Below are 14,193 nucleotides of genomic sequence, written 5' to 3'. Positions count from 1 at the left end.
GCTGATTATACCCTATTGACTGTCAAGTCAGGGTTCCTGAATAGAGATTTCAAGGACAACAGCTTAGCCACTGGCCTAGTGGATCAGTCGTCCTGACAACTCCAAACAGTTCTCTTTGTACCTAATTTTGCCCCATCCCACGCACAAACAATTCCCAAAACACGCACTGAAGGCTGCGCTGTCCTTGTTCACTAAGGGCTGACAGTAATCTCATAAAGTAAACCTTGAATCGAGGCCAGCCAGCTTTTGTTGGGGACAAGTACATGTAAATCGTGTTGGTGACTATGCTGTTAATTGACTATGCTGTTGTCAAGGTTAACATCTGTCCATTTAGAGAAATCAGTAATGGCAATGCATCATGGCTTTGATCGCTATTCAACTTGCAGTCGCTTGTGCTAGTAACGAAGGTGGTTTGTTGATAGTAACGTGTTAGGCTTCATAAGCAGTATGCACCTGTGAAATTAATTTAGTGGTTTGGGAGGCATGTGGAAGGCTTTCCAATCAATTTGATACGGCAGATTTGGAATGATTTTGCAGCTCTGGCAAGTGAGGTTACATGTATTGGATATAACCATCCCTTCACCATTTTTGCCTGGCAGAATCTGATCCCGTTTTGCTCTGAATATCAACTTAATTTCTACAAAAGAGGTAAGTTGTTCATGTGTTGTGATATTGTTACATGTAAAAGCATTTTTAATTTTAACTTGTAGCACTTGGAATTTCTTTATTAGCACTTGCTAAAAACTGTTGCTAGACAACGAAGCCTTTACAGAAGATGAGCTGGTTTTTACCCTTCGTGTACATATATTTATGAGCACTGTATACTCGGTTTTGTCTGAGGGATTATGAAAAATTCCCACATGTACCGGGGATGGGACTTGAACTCAACCTCCTACATGCAAGTACAGAGGTCTTACCACTTGTCCACTGAGGTCACCAAGGTCAGCTGGCTGGTTTGAGGCAGATGAGCAGTGAGTGGGTATTTCGCCAAACTTTGAGAGGCGATATTTGAAGACTTCTTGCGAATTTGAACGTGAATTTGTATTGTCAATTGAAGCATCAGCTTGAGAGGGAAACTACATGATCTCAATTCTTTTCAGAACTCACTCAAAAAAAAGAGATATATCCATATGGTGCTACCACAAACCTATCTAGTTTACTTGTTACCTCCACCATGAAAAGCTTCAAATCTCATCTAAAGGAAATGTCTTTAAATGTTTATATTATGACCTAGCACTTTTGTAAATTTCTTATGATTCAATTTGTGAATAGAGATGGGGACTGCATCAAGCAGACGGGCTGCAGGGAGTACTGGTCCTTCCTCAGATGTTGTTTGGATTGGCCCAAGAAATTATGTAACGAGAATGGAGCCAAGACGCTACCATTTCTTTGATGGTGATGAGGCTCGTCGGCCCTCCCGTATTAACCCAGCCCCGGAGGAGAGGCGGACCCCAACACCGCCTCCCACCGATGCCCAGCTGAAGGTTGAGAACTGCAACTTGAAGCCAGCGAGCAACAAGTTCTTGCACTACACTGCTGAGCTGGACGAAGTGGATTGGTTGGTTGTCAGGCGAGGACAACCATTCCAGCTTGACCTGACCCTGAACCGCCCATATGACAAGAGCACCGATGATATCAAATTTGACTTTCAGACAGGTATGCAAAAATTAAACAATGTTTTAACATTGTTAACCTTAATCTTGGCATTAAAAGACTCAGTGTCTTGTTTGTTATGCTTTTAGGAAGAACAGTTTGATTCTATGCAGAAATCTGTATATCTTTAAGTTGACATATGTCTTAACTTTCTTCCTTTTGTGCAAAGCATTGGAAATAACACTTCCTTATTTTCATCTCTCAAGTTGTGAGTTAGGATGCCTTTGACGTTGTATTACAGCTAAAGTTGATGATGTACATTCGCGCCCAACAAAAGTCAGGGGTAATTTTGCATATTCCCGCAAGCTATCCGTGACATTTTCTAAACCCGTCATCAAAATTTATCATTGTACATTTCCCCCATTGCGGCAGGAAGCACCAAGAATTTCCAGAAGGGAACACAGGTGCTGGTGTCTATTCGGGATCCACGCCCATCTTTAGCTGGAGGATGGAAGGCAGAAATCAAAGAGGAGAAGGAGAACACGCTGACGGTGTCCGTCACTGCATCTGCCAGTGCTCTAGTGGGAAACTACCACCTCACTGTGCGGACCACTGTCAAATCAGGTGAGGAAGAATTGAATTCTTCAGAAACCTTGGAGCAAACTCCTTTGGTCACTGCCAAAAAACCTTCAGGAAATTACAACACTGTGTCAATTTTTTCTGACTTGTGAAAATTGTAGGGGACTTAACACAGCTTTTCTCTTGGGTACATAGGGGAATCTGCCGGTAGAACTCAAGCCCCTCCCCTTCAGATGCCCTCTTCAATTTGAAATTTTGAAATGTACACAGCCTATGCACTAGCCATAGTTAATTCAGTGCCCCCTTGAAAAAATGGATGCATCTGTGAGTGTCCCCCCCTGTTGCACCACTCGGTGACTCAAACATTAGACGTTTCATTCTGTCCTCTTAATTATCTGTTGAAGCAGAGGACTCCAACCAACCCCAGAATCACTCATTCAAGGAACATCGTCCGATCTGTCTCCTCTTTAATGCCTGGTGTGAGGAGGATCAAGTCTACCTGGACAAGGAGGAGGAACGGAAGGAGTATGTGCTGAATGAGAGGGGTTACATCTGGTACGGCAACTCAAGACAGCTGGGCAAGAGACCCTGGGGTTTCGACCAGTTTGAAAAGGGTGTCTTTGAGGCGGTCATGTACCTACTAGAAACTCATGTAAGTGTCAAGCGTAGACCCAGAGAGTGGTTCAGAATTCTGTGGTGGGAAAAGAGTCAGGGCTGAGATGGGTACACTTTTAAGCAAATAGCTGATGGAAAGTTATGGGCACGGGATTCTTTTTTTTTATTACCCAAACCTCTGCCAAAGGTTTTGTTGAACAATTACTGAAAACTTGTTTTGCATTCCAAAAATACACTTGACTCCGCCTTATTACTGATTATTGTAAAAATAAACAATTTCTGATGAAACTTGATCATTGTTCTTAATGAAATGTAGTGTGTATAGAATTTGTGTTAATTCAACCAACATTTTGAATAGAGATATGGGAATTTAATTAGTAATCAATAAGAGTGGGATTGTTTGCTTTTTATGAAAGGTTGATCAGTATGAACGTGGAAGTTCTGTCCTGGTCTCTCGTTCCATGTCAGCTGCTGTGAATTCCCAGGATGATAATGGAGTCTTGAGTGGACGTTGGGATGGCAACTACAAGCCTCATGCTAGTCCATCCTCCTGGTCAGGCAGCCAGCATATTCTTGAGGTTATATATAAATATGACATGGTTTGAGGGTGGATTGTCAATTATAGCTCCCTGAGGTATTAGATGTTGACAAACTAGGGGTATGTATTCATCAAGCACCATTTTTCTAAAAGTTTTGCTGGATACATTAGTTGAACTCAATTTGGTGTAACCTTTCTGCTAGAACGATGTCTGAATGCTCTCAAAGTATTATTATATATATTACTATTATTATAGTATACTTATTATTATATATAGTATAGTATTATTACTATATATATTATCTATTGCCTCTAAAAATGATGAGGGTGGGTGTAGCACTAAACTGGAACGATTTTAAAATTTAGTACGGTGTCTGAATGTTTTTATCTATAATGCTTTCAGCTTTAGCAAGTGCAGTTGAGCGGACGTTCCAAGTTACCCTGAGAAACAGAGTAAAATCATATTGAGTTGAACTCCATTTTAAGTTTGTGACCACCGTGAAGTGATGAGCAACCTTTTAAAGTTTCACAGATGTAGCTAAAACTTTGTCTGAACACAACTGAGGCAAAGAAGTTTGTCATTTTCCAATCCTACGAGAAGCTACAATTGACTATCCACCAGAAATAAACCATACACCACGTACATATTTATTTTCCATTACAATTTCAGAGCCTAAACCTCATTGCCCTGAAAAATGGGCATTTGAGGCTGCAACCCTTCAAATATTGGTCATTCCAATACTGTCCACCTTCTATATGGAAGGTTTGACAACTATAAATACTACCCAGACAATATCACCACCACATTTTTCTGAAGGAAACAGACCCCTCGATATAAATGTTATTTTCTCAGTGGACCACTCATCCAGTTGGTTTGTTGACAAGTTCATCTTTTCATAGTTTCAACCTTATCTTAAACTATACAGGAGCACTTCAAGACCAAAAGTCCAGTTCGTTATGGCCAGTGCTGGGTGTTCTCTGGTGTCCTCACCACCGTGCTTCGATGTCTTGGCATTCCCGCCAGGAGTGTCACCAACTTTGCATCTGCCCATGACACCGACAACAGTCTGACCATTGTAAGTTTTGACTTTGGCTCCCTCTGTTGTAAGCTTTTGAGTTGGACAACTCTAACAACCCAGTTAAGTGACCTTTAAAGGGTATATCGAATATAAGTTTGAAATAACTATATGCCTATTTTAGAAATTGACTTTTGTCACTCTCCATGGGCTATATTGCTCACTTTAGCACTTTTTATGAAATTTTAAAACCCCTGAAAATGCACCCTTGTGTCCCATTTAAAACTTTTTTAAAACAATAGTTGATTTTATAGTTTAAAGGTTTTTACTTTATTTTTACCCCACTAACTTCAGAGTTTTAGAACATATCACTTTCCCCCACAGAAACACGTCTTGCTAATTACCAAAAGATTAGGGGAACTGTTGACATGTGGAATTATTGTGTTATTTTCAGGAAAGCAAATGGCATACATACACAGAAGTAACACTCTTACTACGAAGAAATAGCTTTTGTTTTAATGTGTACACATGTACAGGTTTTCTTCCCATATAATCTTATTTTATAATCACGTTTCCTCTGAATACTCGTCACAGGACAGGTACTATGATGAGAATGGTGAGAGGATGAAACAATACGAGAGTGACTCCATCTGGAATTTCCATGTCTGGAATGAAGCTTGGATGAGCCGGCCAGATGTCCCACCAGGCTATGGCGGATGGCAAGCCGTTGACGCTACACCCCAAGAAACCAGTGGGGGTAAGAGGAGAATGTGACATGGTTACTAGAAATTTACGTTAAAGTTTCATGAAGTTTTAAATGTAAAAGAGCCAAATTTGGAGGGCCACCTCATGCCTGAATTTTTTAGGTGAATTTAGAATTGCGAAAACAAGTCTTTGTGTCTGTCTTTCTTCTTTTGGATAATACTTCTCTGAACTTGTTATAAAATCACTGCAGTATATAAGCAGAAAGACAGTACTCAGCATCATTTTATTCATGGATAGGACTGCGACTTCTTTTCTTTCTGAAGTATATATTTTTTACCAGGACTTCAGACAAGTATTACCACAACATGATCACATGGATCAATGTCATTGAGCAAAGCCTGCCTGAAGAGCCACTCTTTAATTGTTTGCTGTCGTTTGTTCACAGATATCTACCGTGCTGGTCCGTGCTCCGTTAGTTCCATCAAACAGGGCCAAGTGTACTATCCCTACGACGCAAGATTTGTCTTTGCTGAAGTCAATGGAGACATTGTTAACTGGCAGGTGTGTCAAGGTCTATCTAACTAGGTGCTGTTTCTGATGACTTTGGCAGTCGTGGTCTTCGATCTTTGTCTTTCTGTTGCAAATCAGTTTCTACTACGCAGATATTCTTGTCAAAGTTGATAAGCCTTTCAAGATTAAGTATAGTATACATTTTGACTGCTTTGAGTTTGCCTTTGGAAAATAGAATGCTTTATGGATCACTGAGGGAGGCTAGTTTTATTATACTACTAGATAATAAAGTCAATGTCTCCCACCTCTCCTACAGATTCGGCTTGATTAATTGATGACTGATTATTTGATCTAAATACATTTATTTGAATGAGAAATTTGTTGAAAATTTACCAGTACTTTTCAAAACCACCTCTTCACAAAATGTTTGAACCAGACTGCTTAGCACTAGCACTTCAGAATGTGTGCATTGCTCACACTAATACTCATTTCCATGTTGTGCCAGAGGTCATGTTTATCCTTTTTTGGTTGCTACATTCATAGATATAGTTCTTTTGGCCGTGCATAGCAAGAGAGTGGAAATAGTGCATGCCATGTGACCAGCTGTCACCCAATCATGATACAGAATCTGTTGCCGAGGTGTGATAATTCTACCTGTTTACTGCTAATTAAATGTTCTGTCGCTCGAATGATAATGACATACGCACATTCCCACAACTAGAGATGTGGCCAAGCTGTGCACTGCTGAATTGCTTTTCTTAGCTCAGTGCTCATATACAGGATTCATTCAAACCCAATTATGGTTTCCCCAAGATCGGCCACCATTGCAGTGGGCACGTAAGTGGTAAACAACTGTTAAGGGGAGGGGAATGGTTACATCATTTATCCTGTGCTGTGTATGGCAGTTGTTATCTTTTTTTGTCATTGCTTAAAAGGTCTGTCTACAGCCTAAATAGTGTGAGCAGCACCACAATCTTTGTCTGTGGCAATGGCCGGTATACATTAGGTCACAGGAGTTGTTTGAGGTTACCCTTGGCAAGAGAAAACCCTTCACAGATTGAAGAATTCATTGTTTTGCTGATTTTGTGGTGTCCTTCCAGGTCAAAAACGACCATGAGTTTGAGGTGATGAGCATCAAAAAAAGCAGTGTGGGGAAGAACATAAGCACAAAAGCAGTGGGCTCAAGGGACAGACAGGATCTTACACGGGAGTACAAGCACCCTGAAGGTAAGTGTGATTTTTAAAGGGCCCATGTGATACGATTGTTTTTTTCTGATATCTGTCGTCTATGCAATTTTATATTCTCTTTCTACTTTTTTGTCTGAAAACTATTCGACATCTTTTGGTGTTAAATATATTGAAAAGTGCACTTTTCAAACATGATATTATACATGCTTTTCCAGACAACTAATGGTGCTGTTGCCATGGTGTCATCAAGGGAAGACACATTTCAGTACATATTTCTTTCTCTTAAAATTGTGCATCCAAAATTTGCTCATTGAAACATTACAGAGAAAAGGTTGCTAATTGGCTCATCGCCATTACCGTCTCGGCATCACCAAGAAAATATTCGGACAACAAAATATTAAAAATCCAGTAGTTTCTTGTGCACGAATCAATGGAACTTGGAGGCTTTCTCGATGATGTGACACCATGGTTTTGCCTATCCTATTTGCTTCCAACACCATGAAACCAGAAAAACCCGTAGGCATAGCCGACTAACATGATAATATAATTCATTTCAAAGGTTAGTCGTAGTTGCAGTGATTTTTTTTCTTGTTACAAGTCCATTCATGAGACCACAGGTAACAGGGCAAACAAGGACATAGGAAGTATTTCTTGTGCAATGGAGACATTGTTAACTGGCAGGTGTGTCAAGGCCTATCTGTCTAGGTGCTGTTTCTGACGACTTTGGCAGTGATTTCACAGACGTTTATAGCAATTTAAAATATTCTGTTCAGCGCTTGCGTCAGTATGTGTTGCACCCCTGGTTGTTTTTCATTCTCTAAATCTGGTTTAGTAGAATTTATCCTTGTCCATCTACTCTTCAGGCTCTGCAGCGGAAAGAGCTGCCGTCAAAACTGCAGTTTCTTTCGGCACCAGTCCGTGGGTATACGACCATCCTGAGAACACAGAGGATGTACATGCTGAGCTTGAATTGCCAGACCTGTGGGTCGGGGCAGATTTTGAAGTCAAAGTCCCTCTAACTAATAGGAGCCAAGAAAACAGATCAGTGTCGATCACCGTCATCGTGCAAGTGGTATACTACACTGGTATGATTGCTTTTGTTTCTTATGGGGACACTACCTCAGGCTGTAGTGTTGTGAAGTCTCTCACAAGTCTTCGCACAAGCCTCTACACAAATCTTGTTACAAGTCCATTCATAAGACCACAGGTAACAGAGTGAACAAGGACATAGGAAGTATTTCTTGTGGCACAGTTCATTTGAATAGCATGTAACTTGACTGAAGACTGGATGACCAGGGCCTCTGATGGACTTGTTGTGGACTTGTAGGGACTTGTGATAGACTCAACTCAGTATATCACTTTTAGGCTGGTGCATCCAAACAAATTGTACTTTTTCTGTCTTTTTCGAGGGATGTGGCTTTATTTTGGGGACTTTCACTGTTTCAGAAGGTTGGAAGGAAAGATAAAGAAACAGACGCCTCCTAAAATGCCTTAGAATCTTTACTTTTCAATTTTTTTGCTCCTTTTTGTTACAGGGGCATAACCTCTGCCATTGGCAAGAAATCAGTGTAGTTAAAGGAAAGTTCAGTAAAAAGTGCAGTAGTTTACTTCCCTACTTGTTTTGGTTCTGTGTTTTGTTCAGGTGTGTTGGCTGCCAAAATCAAGAGGATGGATAAGAAGTTCCAACTTGGACCTGAGCAAAGTGATCAGATAACTATGAGTGTTAATGCTGATGAGTATCTGGACAAGATGGTGGACCAGTCTGCATTCAAAGTCTTCCTCCTCGGCCATGTTGATGTAATGTACCATGTTCTACCCTAGCACATGCAGCATGTCCCTCCGCCCCCCCCCCAAACAAACAAAACTGCGACCCAAAAGAGACATTTCTTTTCCCCAAAATTAGTCGTCAGAAAATGTTGTTTTGAGTACAAAATTGAAGCTCAGAGTGTGATCTTTTCAAAATTAGGGAGTTCATTCAAATCTGATGATGCGTTGCTGAGATAATCTTCATTACATAAGACAATTGCTTTTTTGTTCTGACGTGCAGCATCAACTTTTGGGAAATATGTTTTTTTCCGGAAGTGTTTGCACAGTGTGATGCGAATAATTTAAAAACAGTTTTTTGGCCAAAATTTTTAATGTTGATTAAAATTAAATTATTTAAACCCAATGCAGTCAAAACTAAACTGGGGGCATGATTACGGATGGTAATTTACAGATTTGAATTCAGTTTTTGAAAGAGAAATATATTTAAAACACCCCATTGAATTGTACAAAGTATTACTTGTCTTGCATAATTGAAAAAACTCTGCAATGCTTAACACAATATGAGCTTGAAATGAAATGTCCAGTATCAGTAGAAAAATATTATAAGTTCTGTCCTGATTCCAAATTAGTGTTTCCTGAGTATTAATTTGTGAGAAGAATGGATATTACATTTGGGTTGCATTTTTGCAGATCACGCTGTATATATTCACCCAGCCACTCCACCATAAGTTTTCAAACCTGCCCCTCCCTGTGTTGTAACATATGTATTTTACTTAAAGTCAAGCAGAGCCAAAAGTTAAGTGTCCAAGGTGAAATGGGTCATTCCGTGAGGTTAGGGCACACTTTGTGATGGTGTCCTTGTTACATCCAAAACTTTTACCACCTATCATGACCTCCAGAGTAGGTCATTTACTATGTAAAAATAACACACACTTCTGCATTCAGCCTTGCAAGATGTATAACAATGTCAGTTTGGACTCCACCTACAGGGAAACAGTTGTTCATTTTTACGGAACCCATGTAACAATGGACACCATCACAAATAAACCTCATGGAATGACCCAAATTGCAAACTTGTGCCAAGCTACTTGTGCAGCGTTTGTGTGTGTCTTTGATTTGCAAACCCTTTTGTAACTTCACGACTTTATATCAACTTCAAGCTTGGCATGTGGCTTGGTCTTGGTGTCCGGATTTTTTCTTTATAAGTTAATGTTGTGGTCATTATTGTTAAAACAATTTTTCTGCCAAATTCTGCATGTAGTACTGGGTGATGTCCATATTGATCCCCTCAGTTCAGCGATTCTCATGTACACACACAGAAGCAAGAGCTTAGTCCGTGGAGGTAGAGCCCTCAAGTAGCCTTGCACAGTGGCTAAGCATTGTAGCAAATATTTCTCTGTGACATTATCTTGGATTTTCCAAAAATAACAATGATTCAGTAAGCATTGTTACACAAATCTTGAAAAAATGACCACCATGGGTCAAAATTTGTGAAATTCAACTGTGTGAAGGACTGTTGTTGTAGAATCTTTCCCTTTTCAACTTTGACTTTTTCCAAATGACCACCATGGGTGAGCATTTGTGAAATTCAACTTTGTAAAGGACTGTGGTTGAAGTATCTTGTCCTTTTAAACTTTGACTTTTTTGGTCATAATGAAATTCTGCACCTGGTACCATAGTACAATTAAAACCATCAGAAAGTGGTTAACAGAAAGAACAAACCTCAAAACTAATATGAAAAAAAACAAAACAAACACGCAAAAAGAAAGAAAATTTAATGTCTTCTAAATTGGCTTCCCACCAGGAGACTGGCCAGGCCTTTGTAGAAGAGGAAGACTTCCGTCTGCGTACCCCTGACCTTGACGTCAAGCTGTTGCGCCCGGCGGCCAATGACGTGCGTGTCGGCGAGCCAGTTGAAGTAGAGCTGAATCTATCCAATCCCCTGAAGAAGAATCTGACAAACTGTGAGGTCACCGTGGAAGGGGCAGGATTGTTGCCTCCCCGTGTCATGAAGCAGAAGTGAGTACCCAGATTTAGAGGTTTCCTCCTGATCATTATTAGGCCTCGCTCTTTAAATATTAAACTCAAGAACAGTGGGTTCTCCATTGCACTGTCAATCAGAGATAGAAACTTGGTATCTACTTCAGCAAAGTAGCAGCTAAATATGCAATTTTGTAAGTACTTCTTTACGGTGTTTTCTCAGGATTTCAGCTTTTTTGTATCTAGGAGTAACTGTGTCATCGTGTGATACTTTGATATCATTTATCAGGCGCTAATATTGGAATCTGTTTGTGTAATACTCTGTTTTGCTTGCAATATTGCAACAGGGACGTTGTGGGTGGTGGAACGCTCACTCTGAAGGTCGACTTCAAACCTCGGAAAGCCGGGGAGAGGACACTAGTTGCCACCTTTGATTCAGATCAACTCTCCCAGGTGACCGGTGAGCTGGATTTAAACGTTCTGAAGGCCGAGTGATGTGGTTTGTGCTAAGGCAAAGGAAGTTGCTGTATCAGACACATTCAGCAGTCAACTCAGTCAGTTACTATGGGAAAAATGATGGTTAATTTCATAAGATGTAATTGCCTTAAAATGTAGTTATAAAATGGGTTTTGTGTGTTCAAAGCCAGGTTTTGAAACTCAGTTGAATTTTGGCTGGCATAGCATATTGATAACCAGGATCCACCTACATTCTTCCTCTCTGATCTCCAATTGCCAACTGGTTCAAACTTTGTCGACTAGTATAAATTCTTAAAGAATAGCACAGTCAGATGAGTGAATGGTTCTTGATTGATGTTGATCAGAGTCAAATAGTGTACCAGAGAGATCAAAAGTCACAGGATCAGCCCAGTTTTGCCAAGCCACTGCTGTATATTGGCATTACTGATGTCACTGATGCTGCCTGAATGTCAGTGAGTGCAGTAGACTTTTATAGCCACTGGGCCCAATATCCCAGCACTGATAAACAGCCACTTTGTGCTTATAGAGCTTCCAAGTACATTGTATTTCATTGAAATGGATAAGTGGCAAGCACGTCAAAAACAAGCTAAAGCCTAGAGGGACAAGTTGCTTGATTAATTAAACCGGCAATGTATCAATGGAACTCTCCTGCACTTGCTACCATTACCGACAGGTACTTACAGATCCTCTTCTAATTGTAGGCCTTGATAGGCCTCTTTAATTAAACTTTCATACATCTTCTTTTTATATTCATATGTCATAGTGCCGGACATCTCTATACTTGTTTTCTGCATTGTGTTCTGGTATAATAAACACAATTTTCATGCTGACTGTTACGCAGTACAGTGAAAGTGGTCCCTTACAATTTGATCAACACTAGGCTAATGGTGGATGGATCAAGGGCACTTGCATCGTTGCACATACTATCCAATTTTTTGTTCCAGAAATCCTAACTGTAGTTGTACGTATCTTTTCCCTTCTACAATGACATCTAAGAAGGGGCAAATTTAAACTTGGTTCTCCTTTTTTTGGCTTGAACCAATTAAAAAAACAGTACTTTCTTGATCCATTAAGGCAGCTTAGATTGTTTGAGACTGAGTAATTAGTGCAGGTTCAATTTCAAAATCACTGTTTATCATTCAGTTTTCTTGTCCACAAGTAATATTGCCTATAAGCAACTACCATTATGTATGCATTCAGGAATAGAATCCAATGTGTGGCTCATGCTTGGGGTGAAAAAAAAGAAAATGTTTTCAAAAACAAAAAGCTCAATTTACTGTTTTCAATACAAATGAAAACTCAAAACGTGGCTCTGGCAACTTTTCACATTTTCACAGAGCGTTTCACATTTTTGTGTTATTTTGTAAAACCATTGCGTTATTTTGCAAAACTTTTGCGTTATTTCGCTAAACTATTGTGTTATTTCACAAAACTATTGCATTATATCGCAATAAAAAATGTACTTTTAAAACCTGGCACGACTGGGTTTTTGCAGAAAAGAAAGTACATTTAGACAATATTTTGTTGAAAAGAGCTGTGAAAAGAAGACAAACCCCCCCTCACAGTAAAAGATAAACATCCAAATCAAACTGAGAAGTCTGCAAAAGGGAACTGTTAAAACGAAATTGAAGCAGCAATCTACACTCATATTCAGTTTCTGGTAATAGAGTCTGGAACGCTTGCAAGTACTGAGAGTTCCTTCTATTGGAAGAACGGTTTCAATCCTTCAAGAGGGGAAGTTCAGAGGAGCTGCATCACTAATGTAAAGTGTAAAGGTCCGAAAGTAGAACTCACTATATGCCTCTGTGTCAAATAAATAGTTAGTTTTTTATCGTTGCATTCCATATCTCAAAATGTGTTTTTCAGTCTGAAATTTACTGTGAATATTAACTAAAACTGTAAATTGTTATATTCATGGGAGGAAGAGTTTTTATATAGGTAAAAGCTTTCATATGCATTTGAGTTTTGTCTGTTTTTTGAAGTAAAATAAGGAAATTATTGTAGACTAAGTCTACACAATGCATGTATATGTGCTGCTCATATGTACTGTTATTGTATAAAAACTAAATTGTGTTTTAACACAAAAAGAGTCCATTATAGAGAAATGATCACGAAGTCATAATTAAGTCGGCATCTGAAAAGTGTCTTTTGTAATCAATGTCTCTCCAAATTGAACTTTTATTAGCTTCAAGCTAATTTATTCAGATCACCAATACATAATGCGGACGCAAATAGCAGTAACTTTGAATCCTGTAAGATAAAAACAGGTGATTGAAAATTAAAAAAAAAATTGTGGTGTATAATTGCACTATTGATTACATTTTTTCTCTTATTGGGTTTTATATGTTAAAATGTCTTTTTGTTGGATGCAGTAGCTAGTAAAATTCGCCTCATGTGACATCTGTAAACAAATAATAGGATGTTTTCATTTTGATGGAACATTTAGCATTTGCTTTGTACAGTTTGCCTAAACAGTTTCTTTCAGTGTTTGTGTTAGTTTTAAGTAGTATTTTTGAAGAAATGTTGTTATCTTAACTGCTTTGTTTTACTGCTACCTTTAGTGACCCTTCATAGCAAATTAACTTCAATTAAGATTAAAGTTAATTTGCTAGAAACCATCAAGGAGGTTATACCAGAAGTTTTGTGTGCATTACTGCTTGGAAAATATTGTACTGTGCATTCTAACCTTTTACATGTCGGTGGAGAATAAAACTTGTATATGTGGAATTTACACTTGAAACTAAAGTGCCCCTGTCTTCTGTTTTGTTTGAATGAAACAACATTTCCTATGTATGTGCCATGGGAGTTGTCACATGTCAAATTAAATTCATTTTAAACATGCCATGATAGTTGAGTGTAAAAAACCCCAACAGTTTATCTATTTTCCTTGTCAGCTATATCCGAAATTTTGTATGAACCACAGTGTAGGGGGCACAGATTTTTTCTTGTCGCTCTCACAAGGCAAGTAGAAGTCATCTTTATTCAACTTATTTGGCTATTCTTTAATTTATGTACGCCTACAACTTAATATTTTAAACATTTTGTTTTGGTAAAATGTAAAGGGGCAGCTATTTCCCATTTAAGCCTTTCGTCTAAACTGATAGGAAGATCGAGTCCCCTTATTTGCCTCAGTTTTCGCATATTATTACTTATTAACATTTTTTAAAAATCATTTATTGTTTGTAATACTTTTTTCGGTCTACGTCTACCGGATGTAGACTACAG

General features: G+C 39.0%; 1 protein-coding gene across 2 annotated transcripts; it reads left to right on the top strand.

Annotated features, from left to right (window-relative positions):
* Positions 1 to 148: 148 nt before the first annotated feature.
* Positions 149 to 13,713, top strand: LOC110985886 (protein-glutamine gamma-glutamyltransferase K-like). Of its 2 annotated transcripts, XM_022247326.2 has the most exons (13): positions 149 to 648; positions 1,273 to 1,656; positions 2,026 to 2,217; positions 2,577 to 2,824; positions 3,204 to 3,365; positions 4,252 to 4,401; positions 4,936 to 5,098; positions 5,492 to 5,607; positions 6,657 to 6,783; positions 7,608 to 7,829; positions 8,387 to 8,541; positions 10,316 to 10,530; positions 10,839 to 13,713. In XM_022247326.2, the coding sequence occupies exons 2-13, from the start codon at positions 1,275 to 1,277 to the stop codon at positions 10,984 to 10,986; spliced, it is 2,280 nt and encodes a 759-aa protein (XP_022103018.2). In that variant the 5' UTR covers positions 149 to 648; positions 1,273 to 1,274; the 3' UTR covers positions 10,987 to 13,713. The 2 variants fall into 2 exon arrangements, with proteins under 2 accessions (XP_022103018.2, XP_022103026.2); XM_022247334.2 differs by lacking the exon at positions 149 to 648 and having other exon boundaries at positions 2,580 to 2,824.
* The last annotated feature ends 480 nt before the right edge of the window (positions 13,714 to 14,193 follow it).

The sequence above is a fragment of the Acanthaster planci genome, linkage group LG03 (assembly GCF_054643075.1).
Source record: "Acanthaster planci isolate LZ-2023a linkage group LG03, COTS_SCS, whole genome shotgun sequence".
Taxonomy (NCBI): Eukaryota; Metazoa; Echinodermata; class Asteroidea; order Valvatida; family Acanthasteridae; genus Acanthaster; species Acanthaster planci.
The sequence above is the reverse complement of the archived record's forward strand: the minus strand, read 5'-3'. Positions and strand labels throughout refer to the sequence as shown.